We start from the raw sequence: 15,778 nt of genomic DNA, 5'->3' as shown, positions 1-15,778 counted from the left end.
AAACTCTCTCTGTTAAAAATTCTGTTAACCCTTTGACCTTTGCCTTAAATTATTAACTGGTTTATACAAAAACATAAACACAGAAGCAAAACAATCTAATTAGTTATCTTTCATTGAAAGCATCCTCTGGCAGTATGTTTCATAAACTCTGTCCACGGACCCTTTTACAAATTCTTGTTGAGCAATTTTTGGTATTTGAGGTTACCATAGAATACAGGGAATACAAACTTGTGTTCCAATTCTACTAAGGAAAATTGTCTTGGGAGGTGGAGGATGGTTAGTTCTTCTTGGGTATGGACTGCATTTCTATCAGCTCTGAATAGCATTGCCATGGTTTGGGGCAGGGTGTGAGTGTATGAGTGTGTGCTTATATATGCATCTGTAGCTCACAGTGCTTCAGACAGCTCTGTGATAATGAAGTGATCTAGCTTGAGCTCCTCCAAGTGACAATCTCTGCATTTGAACCTGTTGTTGATCTCTATAGTAGCTTTTTTTTTTTTTTTCTTATTTCATCATGACATTCTCATACATTCATATTGGCATAGTGATTGATTAATGTTGTAATTGTGCAGGTCTTGTTTAGGTAGCCATATTGTTGAGCTTCCATAGTTTCGGCATCTATGTCATCTAGAAAGCACTGTCCTGAATCACGTGTCCTGGTCCCCTTCTCTTACAATCTTTCCACCCTCTCTTCAGTAATATTTCCTGAGCCTTGTGTATAGGGGTTGTATTGCAGATGTAGTGATTAGAGATAGGCACCCCACCGTGACATTGTCTGCATTTTGACCTGTTGTGGATCTATGTAATAATCTCTTTCCTTATTCCATCATGACATTTTCACACATGCACATATTTGGCATATTTTCTAAGGGGTCATCTATATCCTTCCTATAAAACAGTAAGAAGGGGTTGAGAATCACCAAGCACAATGGGCAAAGGCAGGGAATCCAACATACACAAGGACATCATTCTTACTGTGAGTCATTTACTTTCTCTGCATCCCTGGGAGTGCCTGCATTACATTGCGCATAATGCTTCAGAGTGGCCTGTGATAATGGCTGGCTTATGTTGACTTCCCATCCATAGTGCAGGCTATGGATAGAGAATAGCATTGTCCAAGCAGGAGGGACATCAAGGGCTTCATGGACATACTGTCCCTGCATTGCTGAAAGAGGACTCAACCCTGGCTGTTGGTGATGGTCAGAACTTAAGCACAGAGCTGACTTGTGAACCAAGGAGGCACATCAGGGTCACATGTAAATGTCTATGTGAATCCCCAAGATAGGCTTGGCAAAGCTGGCTTTCTGCTCCAGAAGCACAACTGATCCTTCCCCTCCACTTGGATTCCCATACTGCCATGTTCCATCAGTCACTTCTCTCAGAAATGAAGAGCTAGGTTCTTCCCCAGAAGGTGATGCCGCAGGGCTAGTCTTTGTTTCCTCTCAGCTGCCACCCTAGTGCCTGGTTTTTAAGTCAATTAAAAGGTTATCAGGTATGGAAAATTAAGAGCAAGATTACATTAATTTATGATGGAGTCTAAAATATCGAAGAGAAGGTATTTTTATCCACTTCATTAGTGAGGACAATTTATCACCAGCTCCTTTTTAAAAGAAAAATCAAGATGTGTTCTGCAGTCTCTGAAGACATATTACTATGATTTTCCAGGACTTTTGGAAGGTATTTAAGACTTCTTCCACAGTTATTGCTAACAACTAGCTTTGTTTTCCTTGTGGAAATATCTAGGGCCAAGGCTCTGTGACAACGCAAAAAGGAGAAACTAAGCATGTGATCAGTAGGAGAGCTGAACTGAATTACTTTGAAAGTGAGATAACTTATGGTGATAACGGTGTCTCCTGCATCTTTCTTGGATGACCAATGAGTCCAAGCAGAGCATTTAGGCAAAGGAAAAGGAATAAAATGTTGTTATGGCTTGCATTACAGTTCATAAAGGAGTGAATTAGAAACTCTATGTTGTGTATATTATTTTAAAATAACAATGGAATAATCCTTAGATAAGAGACACAGGAAGAGTTATGAGTGTTGTTTCTCAAGAGAGTCCTTGAGAAAAAATTCACACACATCCTGGGAATAGCATCATGCTCAGAAACCTGTCTCCTAACACCACTCTTCTTTGTTCCTTCTGCAGAGCTACAATGATCCTGTTGATGTTAAGACATCTCAGCCACCCCAGCTGGTCAACTCAAAGCCGTCAGTGTTCCATGGGCCCAGCCAGGCCCACTCAGCTCTGTACCTAAGCTCCCACTATCACCAACAACCAGGAATGACTCCTCAGCTCACCGCCATGCATCCGAGCCTCCCCAGAAACATAGCACCTAAGCCCAATAACCAAATGCCAGTGACTGTCTCCATAGCCAACATGGCTGTGTCCCCACCACCACCGCCCCTCCAGATCAGCCCGCCTCTTCATCAGCATCTCAGCATGCAGCAGCATCAGTCGCTTGCCATGCAGCAGCCCCTTGGGAGTCAGCTCCCCATGCAGGTCCAGACTGCCTTACACTCGCCCACCATGCAGCAAGTAAGTCTCTATCTGGGTTCTGTGCATGCTGGGGAAGCAGGATGCCAGATATGGAGCAATGGCTAGAGGGGGTGGTTAGTCTATTGGAAAGTCTAGTTGACAGACTTACATCTGGAAAATATAATTTACAAGAGGTAAGTTGTCAAAATCAGGCATTGATAGCACTCTCAAATCACTGCTTTCGGTAGTCCCTTTATTTCTGGTTTGTTTCTTTAGTGCTAACATGTGCTAAGATGCCATGTGTCTCATAGATCTTGTTGAAACAGAGTCTGTAATTTCTTTCTAATGTCATTAGGAAATGAGGCTTTCTTGACTGAGATGACCCTTGAGTTCAATAATTGGAACAAAATGAAATCAGATTGAATTCCAAATTTAGTAGAGTTCTAGAAACAGAAAGAACCAAACAGTATCCACTGCTTCATTTAAAAATGTATACAAAGAGCCTGGAACGAGTATCTTTCCAACATGTAACAGACCCTGGGTATAATCCCTGGCAGTGCAAATGAAAGTTTGTTGGTGGAGGGGGGTGGGTATCTGCCCTCTGCATAAATCATGAGAAGTTTCTCAGTGTTTTTATTTGAAATCAAATTTTCCTTTCATATATATATATATATATATATATATATATATATATATATATATATATATATATGTTTTTTTCTAATTTGAGAATCAGGAGCATACTCTACAAACTCAGTGGAACATAAAACTATTCAAATACCCCAAAAGCTCACTTTCTAAAATAGGCAAAGGTAAAAATTACAAATCATAGCAAGCTTAACCACTGCTTTTACCATTCAATTATGCTTTTCTCAGAGCTGGGAGAAATTACATAAGCACATCTTCCTGCAAAATCCACATCTAGCTGTTTGTACACAGAATGCATGCTGACCCTAGGAAAAGTAGGGGAAGAAGAGGCAGAGGACGGACCATGCCTAGGCAGTCTAAAATGCATTTTATGCGGTTATTATAGACAAGATTTCTGAAAGCTGACTATGGCAAACCCAGTACTTATATTTAAATTCTTAGAAACTTTGCAGGGCTGGTGCTAGGCCTATCCTTGTTTGAGGAATGAAGAATCTGAGGCTTGGAAGGTTAGATTAATAAGCTCGCAAGGTGAGAGCTGAAATTCACATCCAGATCCTATTAGAACTCAAAAGCAACGTGCCTAATGCTTCGTGCCTGCCTCAGCCTTCAGCTTTCTTGTAGATTATTAGCAGATTTGGAACAGAAATCCTGTGTCAGCTAAGACTTTAGAATGCTTTTAAATCTTAGTTTCTTCTCGCACCAAACCATTTATGAAAAACAAAGGAATTCATCAACTCACTATCTTCTTTGGTTCCTAAACCAATACATTATTAGCTAACCGTCTTACCTACACATCAAAACCAGTTGCTGAAGCTGACTCACTAGAGGGAAGACTAGGATGGTAACAATTTCCGACCTCCAGCAGGGTCTCCAAGTGCATTTATGACCAAGAGATGCTCATGAGGTAGAATCTTCATCCTTTGCATCAGACATTACTCACAGGGAAATGGACACCAGTAAATGTGTTCTTATTTTAGCAAGTCAATGGTAGTCGAGTGATGAGTAAGCAATTTGAGAGCTGTCACTTTCACTAGGGTGGGTTGTCACCTGCTTGCAAGTGCTGTGTTCCAGGCCATGTGGTGATCACAGTGCGCTAGTTCATCTACTTCTTTTCAAGGAAAAAAAAGTACAAAGACACAATTTTGTCCCCCAGACAGAGGGACAAAAATATCCAGAATGGAGACCCTTTCCAAATTTGTTCACTCTTTCCTATATTGACACCTTGAATAATGAAACAGTCACCATGAATAGTTTTCAGCTCTTTCAGAATTACAAAAGCCTACTTGGACAAACTCAAGAGATTAATTCCAACATACAAAAGTCTTAATATAGGGTGAAATGAATAACTCTTATTGTTCTGAACAAGGTACTTTTTAGTCTATAAGTCAGCTATGTTACTATATCTCTGTGGAGCAGTGGACTGTGCCATCAGACAGAAAATTTGGTAAGGTTGAGTGGATTCAGAAATGCCAGTGTAGGGTTGTTGGGGTCCGGCATCTGCTCCGCTACAGGGCATGACCACTCAGGAAGCCAACATTGGCCAAGCTTACCCCACTCTGTCACCGGGCTTGGGCTGTAGGGAAGCCCTGGGACACCACTCTGGTGATGGGTAAGTGTAGTCTGAGGTGCAGGACACCCTGAGGTAGTTTGGTGGTCCATGGACCTGTAAGGAGGCCAGGGCTGTCTGGTTCTTAGGCTTTTGGATATCCGAGCACTGCTGGATGGCACAGAAGAATTGAGAATGGAGTGCCTTCCCCCCTCTGTGGGCTGGATCTGGCTTAAGACCATGGAGAAGTAGGCAGGGAGATCCCCTGGTCCCACAGGGGGAAGTCCTTGACTTGACAGTGGCAGTCTTGGGCTTGGCTTGAGCTTGGTGGCAGTCATGTCTGGGAGTGCAGAGAGGACTTCTATGAGAGATTAGTAGCTGGCTCTTTAGACGAAGCTCTGCTCCATTGCTTCCCACAGTGGACCCCAATGAAAAGAGGCAGTCCATGGCTTTAAGACATTTATCGTCATGGCAGAAAGTGGATGTGTGAAGCCATATCCCACTTCTCAGGGTGGGCCCGAGATTAAACACCTTTTGCAGGAGTGTCAGGGAAGGAAAGCTTATTGGCTAAGCCCTCCAGGCCTATAGGTACTTCATTAAGATGGAGATCTGTCTTGAGCCTACATGGCTACAGGTCAAGGTCTTTACATGTGGAGGGGTCTGGGGTGTTGCCGGTACAGGACTGATGGTCACAAACCTGTGGGGGAACTGTGGCTAGTGACAGGGGTCTGGTGCCTGGTGCCTGGGAACAGGTAAAGCGCCTATGCATCCTTTCAGGGTCTCCAGGGCTTAGAGCCTTAGCTCAACCGAGGACCAAGCTACATTTCATGGTCCCACATCCTGATACCCTCATACCTGAGAATGTAGTTGTTTCATCTACTCCTGACCAGGTTCCTGTCCTGAAACATATGACTATGACACGCCAAGGAGAAGACTGTGAGAATCAGTCCTGTAGGGTTAGTGCTTGAAGCTCCTCCACATGCAGATGAGGCATCCCTAACATCTCAGACCAAGCCAACAGAAAACATCTGCCTTTAGACCCTGACCCACCCCAAAATGTATATAAGATCCTGTCCACAAGGAATAAAAGGCACACGAGAGTTATTTCATTAAAGACTGTCTGAGAGTATCTGTCACATAGAGCTATAAAACTTTGAAGAAGGGTGTTCCCTCCCAAAGCTTTTGTAGCTGGAAGCTGCTGGAAATTACCGCTATCATTTCCCACTCCATGGCACTGACCTTGGCTCCCTAGACTTTATGCCCCGCTGGCCCACTACAGCGTAGTGTCTAGCTGTGCCACACTGACTCCTGAACACCAGTGACTGCAGAAGAGACCCAGGCAGCCCGCCTAGTCTCCAGATAGCATCTGGTACATAGACCAGCAACTGGCATCCAACGTGGGGCATGAACCCATGATCCTGAGATTAAGAGTCTCATGCTCTATCCACAGTCACTCCAATGACACCTCCCCTTTAAAAAAAAAAAGGAGGAATTGTGGGACAAGTAGAACCATGTCACCAGACAAAAACTGGGAAGATTGAATCAATTTAGAAACCCCAGTATTCTCATATCTGAGAACAGTGGGCATTTCATCTGTTCCCAACTGATTATGGTCCTGGAGCACATGACTACAGCACCCCACATGAAGATCATGACCATTAGTCAGGTAGCACAGAATTATCCATGCCAACAAGGTATCTTAAATGGGTCAACCTCAAAGGTTTAGCCAATAAGCTTCCCTTCCTGGTCATTCTTCCTGCAGAAGGTATTTAATCTGTGGTCCACCCTGAGTAAGTCCTATGAACCCACTTTCCATGATGAATACTAAATAAACTGTATGGACAAGCAACGACCATCTCATCAAAACTGCAGTGGGCTGCAAAGGTTGTATATACCTTTGTCATATACAGCCAGGCCTCCTAAGTCTCTTGCAGATGACCCCTGTGCCCTCTACACTTCCTGACACTAGCCACTAAACAAAGCCAGAGGTCTCTGTTCCCTTGCCCCATGCCCCTGGGTTTCATCATCACTGCCCCAATCCTAACTCCTCACACTTCCCAGCAGCATCTGGGTATCCAGGGTTAAGGAACACAAACTTCAGCCTCAGTATGCATCATTTTTCACCTGGGCTGGGGTCTCCATCTTAGGATGTGTTCTTCCACCTTAAGTGGTTCATCAGAGTATCCCATGAGCTCTCCACCCATGGCTGGGTAGGGTGAAATGCCACCTAAGCACCTCCCTTTTCATCAGCCCAGCCGAGTTCACACACCCCAGTGGTGAGGCAAGTCAAGGAACCACATATTTCAACATGTGTGGGGCTAGAGATCGTAATAAACGATAATAACAGGAACTCACAATGAAGAAAAATATCTACAAAAATGGCACTGGCTAAAATCACTTTCAATAATGCCTTGACCATGTGAGTAAAATAACTATGGAATAATAAAGCTCTGAGAAGTTAAATGAGTAGTATGTTGTATTATTTGGAGGAATTGTAGATTTTGCTGTGGACTCTTTAATTCCTTGGAAGTTTAAAAACAGTTGATACAACAAAAAATAAGTTGAGTGTGTCCTAATATGTGCCAGGCATTGCCCGGACTCTGAAACTTAAGTGATCTAGGAGTCCAGGGAAAGAAAGCCTTGCTTGCTGGAGTTGGAACATGGGAAGGGGTAACAATCAGGATAAGAAGACAATGGATGGAAATGCTGTGGCAATGACTCAGGAAGACACCAGTTCATGGAGGAAGGGCAGAGAGTACCCTCCTGGCCCTCCTCAAGGACTTAAGGGACCAGGGATGCAACCTTTAAACCCTGGAAGATCGGAGGGGTGTACAGACATTCCAGCAAAGATCAGTAAACAGAAAAACAAATTCTAGGAGATGAAAATCATAGGGATGGTGTATGAGTCATGGGCAGGTAGCCTGCAGATTAGAAAGACTAGAAGCTCTTGTCAGCTGACCATCTGAAGCAAGATGGAAGAGTTGGCACCCACTGATGGGATGTAGTACACTCTCAACAGCGTGTCAGGTCCACTGTTCACGACATGAATGGGATTTTAGCAGTACATTCAAGTTGACCTGTCTGATTCCTAACCCAATCCATCTTTATCCTGAAGCTATTTGGGTTCTAATATGTTGACCACATTCCCGTCTAAGCGCTGAAGAGAGGCAAGATAAAAATAATGGCTACTGTACTTTTTAAAGGTGTTCTCACATTTCAGTATTACTTTTGATACTTTATTATCCCTTTGAAAAATGAATTTTTCCAACAACAAAAAAAAAGATTGTTAATGTACCGGGAATAATATTCCATTATTTTCTTGAAGAATATCTTATTATACATTGAGTTTATGGACCTACTTTTTGTTGTTGTTTTCTTTCTGTCTCTCAGTGCACTTTTATTGTTGAGTGAGGTCAAGAGAAAAAAATCATTAATATTTGTCAACTTCCTTTATAACCTTAAGAAAAAAAAAACCTTTGTATGATACCACAGACAGATTTTCAATTTCCTTGTGTAATAAACAGCTGCTTTAGGATTTGGGTGTAATTTTAAGGTTGTTTTTTTTTTTTAAATCACATTGAGATTGATGAATAAATCAGCCATAAAGACAAAACATTGATGCCTGTTGAAAATACCTCTCCAGACAGACAGGAAATGAAATTAGTTTGCAGTAGCGTGCAGTTCTAAGGATCACTGTTTCATGGTGCTACAGGCTTTCTCAGACTTGCTATGTAGCAAAACAAAACAGTGAGGGCTACAGAAATCTAATTAAAGAGCAAATGTCCCTTCTGACATCAAATTAATCTTTATCATGTTTCCTATTTTTATTTCAATCTGGCACCAGAAAATAAAATTTAAAATTCCAGGCATGCTACAAAACAGTTGGTGATTTTTCTCCTGAGCATTAAAATGCAAAATACTCAGTCTCGTTTAATTAGACTGCTAGGCAAACATGTTTCAAAAAATTTATATCATCATTGTTGTTTCCTATTTACATCCATAATAGACGTGTGCTCTGCTCAAAGGTTGACCCCAGCGTCGTTTTATGCAGTCTTCTGAGGAATGTTTTCATTTCTATGTTGAAAGCAAAATAATGTTAAACACCATTACTTCAGTCTATACCCGTATTTTTCTTGGTCCTTGGTTGTTTAGGAGGAAGTGATTTATTTAAATGTAAAATTTGAAAGTAGCATAATTTTCCATGTTGGAATTTTGTAGAGAACACATAATTTTGTTTTAAATTATTAATTTTTTTTAAAAAAATGTTTTCCTGCTATTCTGACCTGTAGAACTATTTCCACTGTTTGTATTATATTTTCCTTCAACTTACTTGGGATATTTCTAATTATTATTTGTTTTGATTCTTGTTTGCTTTTAAGTCAGAGTTTGTCCGTTGTGTCCAAAAACAAAAAAACAACAACAACAACAAAAAAATCAAAAAAACAAAAAAATCTAGCTCCACACTATAGAGAGAAATAATTCTTGCCATTTACATGGTCGTATTTGCCTTTTTTCACTGGAGCATCAAATTAGCGTTCTTTATTGAAAACCGTGATTTCTTGAGCCGCTGTAGTAGGCTAGGCCCTGAGGCTATGCAGTAAGCACTGCAAACAGCCGTCACAGCCTGTGGATGAGCTCAGGGGTCAAAGAAGCCATTGCAGGGTCTCTCAGAACTTTCTTCTGCTCTCTCCCTACTCTCACACTGGACCCTAGTGACAGAAACTGAGAAGGTGGGCAGCGGGTCAGGACCAGAAGGAAATGAAGATCTTTCACTGAGGGCTTTGAGGCTCCTTCAATGCTGGGAATTCAGGAAGACCTAGAGAAAGGTTCCATCTGGGCTGGAAAGCCAGGGATAGCTGCCTTCCCTGAGCTACAGGAAGATGCCTGCAGCCTGAGCTTCAGGGGCCTCCGTTCAGGAAGGCCTCCTCCAAGGCACTTGTTATTTAGGAAATCTATTGCTTTAAGTGTGTGTTGGGTCAACAGCCAGTATTACTAAACTCTGGACTTGTTGGTGACTTGTTACCCATCACCCTGAATTTTGTCTCTCTCCACAGTTTCAGTGGGAGTAGACATGGACATGGGTCTACAGTCTTTATCAGTTGAATGGTATATCAGTAGATGTCTAGAAGCCAACCAGAGGGTTAAGGAAGATTGAAGTAGATACAGTCTTCAAATCACTCTGTGAGGGACCACCCACACCTGACTAAAAGTCTAAGGAAATATCTTATTTAAAAATCAACCCTCCCTCCATCCTGCTTAGTTTAAGGAATATGTCAGTAATATTTTACCTTCCAAAGCTACTTGAAACTAAATTGTGCATGGTGCATTCTTAATCGTGATTACTTGGATGTTAAAAACCATGGCTAGGAAAAAAAAAAAAAAAAAAAAAAAAAAAACATGGCTAGAATCTGCTGCAGAGACAGCCATGAGATTAATTAAGCTTCTTTCTGTGGTCACTTCCACACTTCCAGCAAAGCCTGCTTCTGCTGCTCTTGAATTCACCTGATACGCTAAAAATAAATTGTGTATAATGGTTTTTGTTTACCAGATACAACTATACACTTCAGAGATTCCGTCCTTGAATTTTTAATAGCTTTACTGGGATTAAAAGTCAACACTTCATCACTAGTGAATTAAAAGAATCTTCCTGAAGTCTGAGTATTGTTTGCCAGCTAAGAGACTTTTCAATTAAACATATTTTCTGTCTTTCCATGTTTTATTCCCTATGTTTTCCAATGGCAAGTTGTTTTCTGTCTCCGTATTAGTCCAACAACGGATTTAAAAAAAAAAAAAAACTCTTTGGTTGAAATTTTTAGCTGATAGAGAAATACAAATGAAGAAAACCGAAGCAGATGGTCCCATTGTGACTGAATGAAGAAAAGGGTTTTGAGTAACAATGTGTGAATAGGTAGAGCCTAATAAAACACTCAGCCACCTGCTGCCTGAATCCTTCAGGACGACTCTGTGGCTTATTCTGGGGCTTAACCATTAATGTGTCCTTAGGCTGATAGAAACCATCAACTGTGAGGAGCTTAAGTTCATTCTCCCTTTGCTTAGGTTGAGTTGGCTTTTCTGTATTTTAAATTGTTTCCCAACTCAATTTATTTGCCCAAGGGTATAATGAAAGGGTTTTGGGCACCTGGTTAAACGAAGGAAAGGTAAGAATAATGAGGTGATGGGTGTTTCTTAAGTCAGGGAGCCCCTTCCACTGGTTCCTGAAGAAGGGAGGTGGCCTACCATATTTGCGGGTGTCTCTGCTCTTTTCTTGAAAAGATATCGCCTTTTCTCAAATGTAGATTTGTTTTTCCTTCAGGGATTTACTCTTCAACCCGACTATCAGACTATTATCAACCCTACATCTACAGCCGCACAAGTTGTCACCCAAGCGATGGAGTACGTGCGTTCTGGGTGCAGGAATCGTCCCCCACAGCCGGTGGACTGGAGTACCGACTACTGCAGTAGTGGGTAAGCAGCCGGCCACCGCCACCTGCTGGTGGAGAGTCTCACAGCATGCGCCTCGGTTTGGGAGAGGGGGGAGGGTCTCATGTCCAGGAAGGGTGCAGAAAAGAAACTTCCAAAAGATAAATAAATAAATAAATAAATAAATAAATAAATAAATAAATAAATAAATAAATAAATAAATAAATAAATAAATAAATAAAATGTAGAGCCATCATCTTCTGTTCTTTCCAAGAACAAATGCCTCCATGTTTCTCTTTGCTAGGGATGTAGGTCAACTACCTATGCGCTTCCCCGCGAGCTAGCACAAATACTACTAGCTTCACCACCAGGACTCTCTCTGCCACACGCTCCCACTGTGACTCTGATGTACTTGTAACCATGTTTTCTCTCCACACAGGGGCATGCAGAGGGACAAAGCGCTGTATCTCACCTGAAAAATCTCAACACCTCTTCTTTCCACTGAGGAATTCAGGGAAAATCTTTTCACCGCGGATTGCTTTGCGCACTCAAAGCAGTTCTTCATTTGATTAGGAAATACAAGTTGCTAAGCACTTAGGACCATGTGAGCTTGTGGGTCACCCACGCTGGAAGAAATAGTCATGCTTCTTTATTATTTTTTTAATCTTTTATGGACATTGTTCCTCTTCCCTGAAGGAAGTATGGACCATTCTGATTTCTGTTGGTTTTGCTGTGAAGTGCTGCCGCTCTAGTAACTGCCTTAGCAACGGTAGATGTCTGGGGTAAATGGTCCTGGGTTTTCCATTGGTTTTTTCATAATGCGTGTTTATATGAAACTACTAAAGACTTTTTAAATGGCTTGATGTAGCAGTCACAGCAAGTTTGTAAATAGCATCTATGTTACACTCTCCTAGAGTATAAAATGTGAATGTTTTTGTAGCTAAATTGTAATTTGAAACTGGCTCATCCCAGTTGGTTGATTTCACAGAGGGGTTAAATTGGCAAACATTCATATTTTTACTTCATTTTTAAAAACAACTGACTAATAGTTCTATATTTTCAAAATACTTGAAAAAAATATTCCCAAATGATTTTAATTTAAAAACAAATTGGCTTTGTCTTATTGATCAGACAAAAAAAGAAACTAGTGTGGAGGAAAGCGCAAACACATTTATTTTGTATTGCAGGAAAAAAAAAATCCTTTTTTGTATCACTTTTGTGTAATGGTTAGTAAATGTCATCTAAGTCCTTTTATGTATAAAGCTGCCAAATGCTCACCCGGTATCTTAGCTGCAGAAACAGGCCGAAAAGCGCTAAGTAATCATCTTTCTCTATGGCTTCGTGTTACTGTTTCTTCATACCGTGTCTGTATTTAATCGTTTTCTTCTTTTTTTTTATGAACCTTGTTGCGCCTATTTATGAAATAATAAATATAGGTGTTTGTAAGTAAATTTGTTAGTATCTGAAAGAGGTTTCATTGATGTTTTAATTTTTGCTGGCAAAAAAAAAAAAAAAAATCCATGCTTGGTGTGAATACTTATTTAGTTTTTACAGTGACATGAATAAAACCAAATCTGCTTTTCATTTAGTAGCAAACTAGAGCAACGAATCTGTATTTTTGCATATCTTTTGTTGACATAAATGAAAAACAATTCTCTTTAGCAATCTTCTTTTCTTGAGCAATTCAACAGAAACCTGTTCCTGAGGTGTCATCATTGCCAAGCCTAAGCAAACAGCAGGGCATCCTGTTCCTAAAGAGATAGAAAGAGCTGTTTCTCACTTCTCAATTCCAAAACAGTTGCCACCACATCCCCCCCCCCCAACACACACACCTGCTAAAAACCAAGTTGAGTCACCCAGACTTCCAAAAGTCACAGGCTTCGCATGGCATGCAGAAAACATTTGAGAATTGACCAAGGTTTCAGGAAGAGATCAAAGAAGGATATGGTGTCTAGAATCAATCTAGAAATGAAGGGCTAGTAGTCAGACCAGCTAAAGAAATAGGGAAAACATGGAAACTGGAAGCAGTAGCTAGAAACTGAGGACCCTGCTGCCCCCTCTCTCTGCCCTGCGTCCTGGGTCACCACTAGAGATGTGCCAGGAGGGCTTTGCATAGCTCTGATAGCAGAAGGAAGGGATGAGGGAAGGTCCCCTTCCACAGGCTTCTGTCACGTAAATTCATCTGGCCAGACATGAAGAGAATGGCGGTTTTGTGGAATGTATGAAATAACCTTAGCAATTTAAATACATCATGTAATCCAGTCAAAATGGAAAGGACAAAAGGCTTGCTTGCTTGCTTTGGATTGATTTTCAGACACTGTACAACATGGAATCACTTGGCATGTAATAACGAATAAATAATGCAGATCCAGTGTTATTATTAAAATGACTGGGGTTGAGAGCTCAAACTTTCCTGTCCTGAAACTGTATAAGAATTCATGTGATTAACTTCCCAGTTTATTGTTCGGCTGTTTAGTATTTTAGAAATATACCAGCACTACTAATTATCCAATGTCTTTTATTATTGTATTATGATAAAGTAGATTTCCTCCTACATTAAGTCTGAACTGAGAAGAATCCTACCACCTAAGACAAGAGGTTTCTTAAGAGACTGTTTGCAGCTTTTCCCAGCAGGCAAAAGGAAGAAAATATAAAATATGAAATATATTATCAATTAAGCTCTTAGTGTACATGACTCTAGTCTACTTGGAGAGTCCTCAGACTTGAAAGGACATTCCCAGTGAAATGAGGAATCTCATGTAAACATCAGGCCAGAAGTGACAGAACACAACAGGGATTAACAGCTGGGAATGCTTCCAAAGTTCTTCCCCAGAACCACTTGACTGTTTCTCACCAACCAAAGAAATTGGTAGTTTTTCATTGTGCCATCTTCAGACATAGATAACGTATACACTATAATAAACGTATATAAGTTGTTACCCAAAGAAACAGTGGCTCCTGGGTAGAGACCAAAGTCATCCTAAGGATTCAGCGATGGTATTGAAATAAGGTAACATCATCACTTGTCTATCCGAAATAGGATGGTGGCTAAGCAGAGGAAGAAAACACTATGCCAGTGGGGAGGACTGGGTTACAGCTCTAACAGAAGCTGGGTGCTATAGAACCCTGAGTTATATTCACATGCATGTGAGTTGACAATGGGAAATAGGTCAGATCATGACTTGCAGGGGGACCCGATTCAGGAACATAGCTAAAGAGGAAGCTGTCTTCTGTGATAATTACTATTTGCTTTCCTCGAGGCGAGAAGCTCCTCTACATGGGACAGAGCTGTCCACAAAACACCAGGATTAGCCAAAGCAATGTGTCCTGTCCTAGCTCAGATTCATTGTCCAGAAATTTTTAAAATTTAAGAATGCAAAATTTAGGATTAGTGCCACCATTTACCTCCTTCTGTGCTGAAGAACTTTCCCACTCACTTAAAAAGTCATTAGCTTGACCCATGTCACCTAGACAGTTCTCACCCTTATTATCAGCACAAGAAGCCATTTCTATGGTCCACCAGAAGATAGATGTAGGAACTAAAGACAGCTACACTTTTAGCTGTAGCTTTAAATATAACTTCTAAGGCCGTTGGAAGTACTTTATAAAGCACAAAAAAAAAACCAAAACAAAACAAAAAAAAAACACTCAAAAAGTAACTGACAGGTGGTTTACACATTATTCCACTTAGAAAGCTCCAACCTGGTATGGACTATAGTAAACTGGCAGGTTGCAGTAGATCATAGTGTCTTTGTTACTGTCTACTAAAACTTGAAAACCTATAACAAGGAATTGTTTTCACAATAATATTTGTAGAATTGGCATTGCCTATATTCTTATTCTACTGTTAATCCTCCTTTAAAGCAAGCATAGAAGAACAGGAAACTCCCCAACTGTGTTGCTGATGGTTGGACAATGAATAACAGTGACAAAGTATGACACAAAAGTAGGGTAAGTTCAGCCCCTAGGTATGTAAATGTAAGTCAGTCATGGCCAAAATCTCTCCCCCTCCTCCTCTACCGTCCTTCCCCTCCCCCTCTGGCTCCGTGAAATTGAATGATTTTCATATCCCTAACTGGAATACTATAGCACAGTAGGTTCAAATTTAATATTATAAAACGCAAGAAAACATCACAAATTATCCTCCACATAAATTGTACTGTTTCCTTTCAAATATAAAAATGAATTAAATATTTGCTTAAAGGGAAGCACTATGAAGAGGAAAAGATTAAAATATAACATCATGATATTTAAGACTACAAAGTTTTGAAAGAACAGGGCATGGTGGCACATACCCTTAATCCCAGCAGCATTTGGCAGGCTGAAGCAGGAGAATCGGGTCTAGTTCAATCCAGCCTGAGGCAGGAGGATCAGTTCTAGCTCAAAGTCAGCTGGGTCTACATAGCAAGTTCCAGGTCAACCAGGACTAGAGTTAAAACTTCTCAAAAGAAAGAGGGGGGGGGAGGGAGGAGGGCAATTTAAGGGGAAGGAGGGAGGAAAGGAAAGAGGAAAGAAGGAAGAGGGAGGGAGGAAGGAAGGAAGGAAGGAAGGAAGGAAGGAAGGAAGGAAGGGAGAGAGAGAGAAAGACAGAAAAAGAGAGAAAGAAAGAAGAAAGAAAGAAAGAAAGAAAGAAAGAAAGAAAGAAAGAAAGAAAGAAAGAAAGAAAGAAAGAAAGAAAGAAAGAGAAA

General features: G+C 40.9%; 1 protein-coding gene across 5 annotated transcripts in view; it reads left to right on the top strand.

Annotated features, from left to right (window-relative positions):
• Positions 1 to 12,609, top strand: part of Tox (thymocyte selection associated high mobility group box) — a 302,005-nt gene extending 289,396 nt beyond the window's left edge. For 4 of the 5 annotated variants that reach the window (XM_029533315.1, XM_029533314.1, XM_029533317.1 and 1 more), the window contains 3 exons: positions 2,147 to 2,536; positions 10,984 to 11,135; positions 11,530 to 12,541. In XM_029533315.1, coding sequence (XP_029389175.1) covers positions 2,147 to 2,536; positions 10,984 to 11,135; positions 11,530 to 11,566 — 579 coding nt within the window. In that variant the 3' untranslated portion in view covers positions 11,567 to 12,541. Of the gene's footprint in view, positions 1 to 2,146; positions 2,537 to 10,983; positions 11,136 to 11,529 lie in introns of all 5 variants that reach the window. The other variant, XM_021222066.2, reaches the window with a different exon arrangement.
• The last annotated feature ends 3,169 nt before the right edge of the window (positions 12,610 to 15,778 follow it).

The sequence above is a fragment of the Mus pahari genome, chromosome 22 (genome assembly GCF_900095145.1).
Source record: "Mus pahari chromosome 22, PAHARI_EIJ_v1.1, whole genome shotgun sequence".
Taxonomy (NCBI): domain Eukaryota; kingdom Metazoa; phylum Chordata; class Mammalia; order Rodentia; family Muridae; genus Mus; species Mus pahari.
The sequence above is the reverse complement of the archived record's forward strand: the minus strand, read 5'-3'. Positions and strand labels throughout refer to the sequence as shown.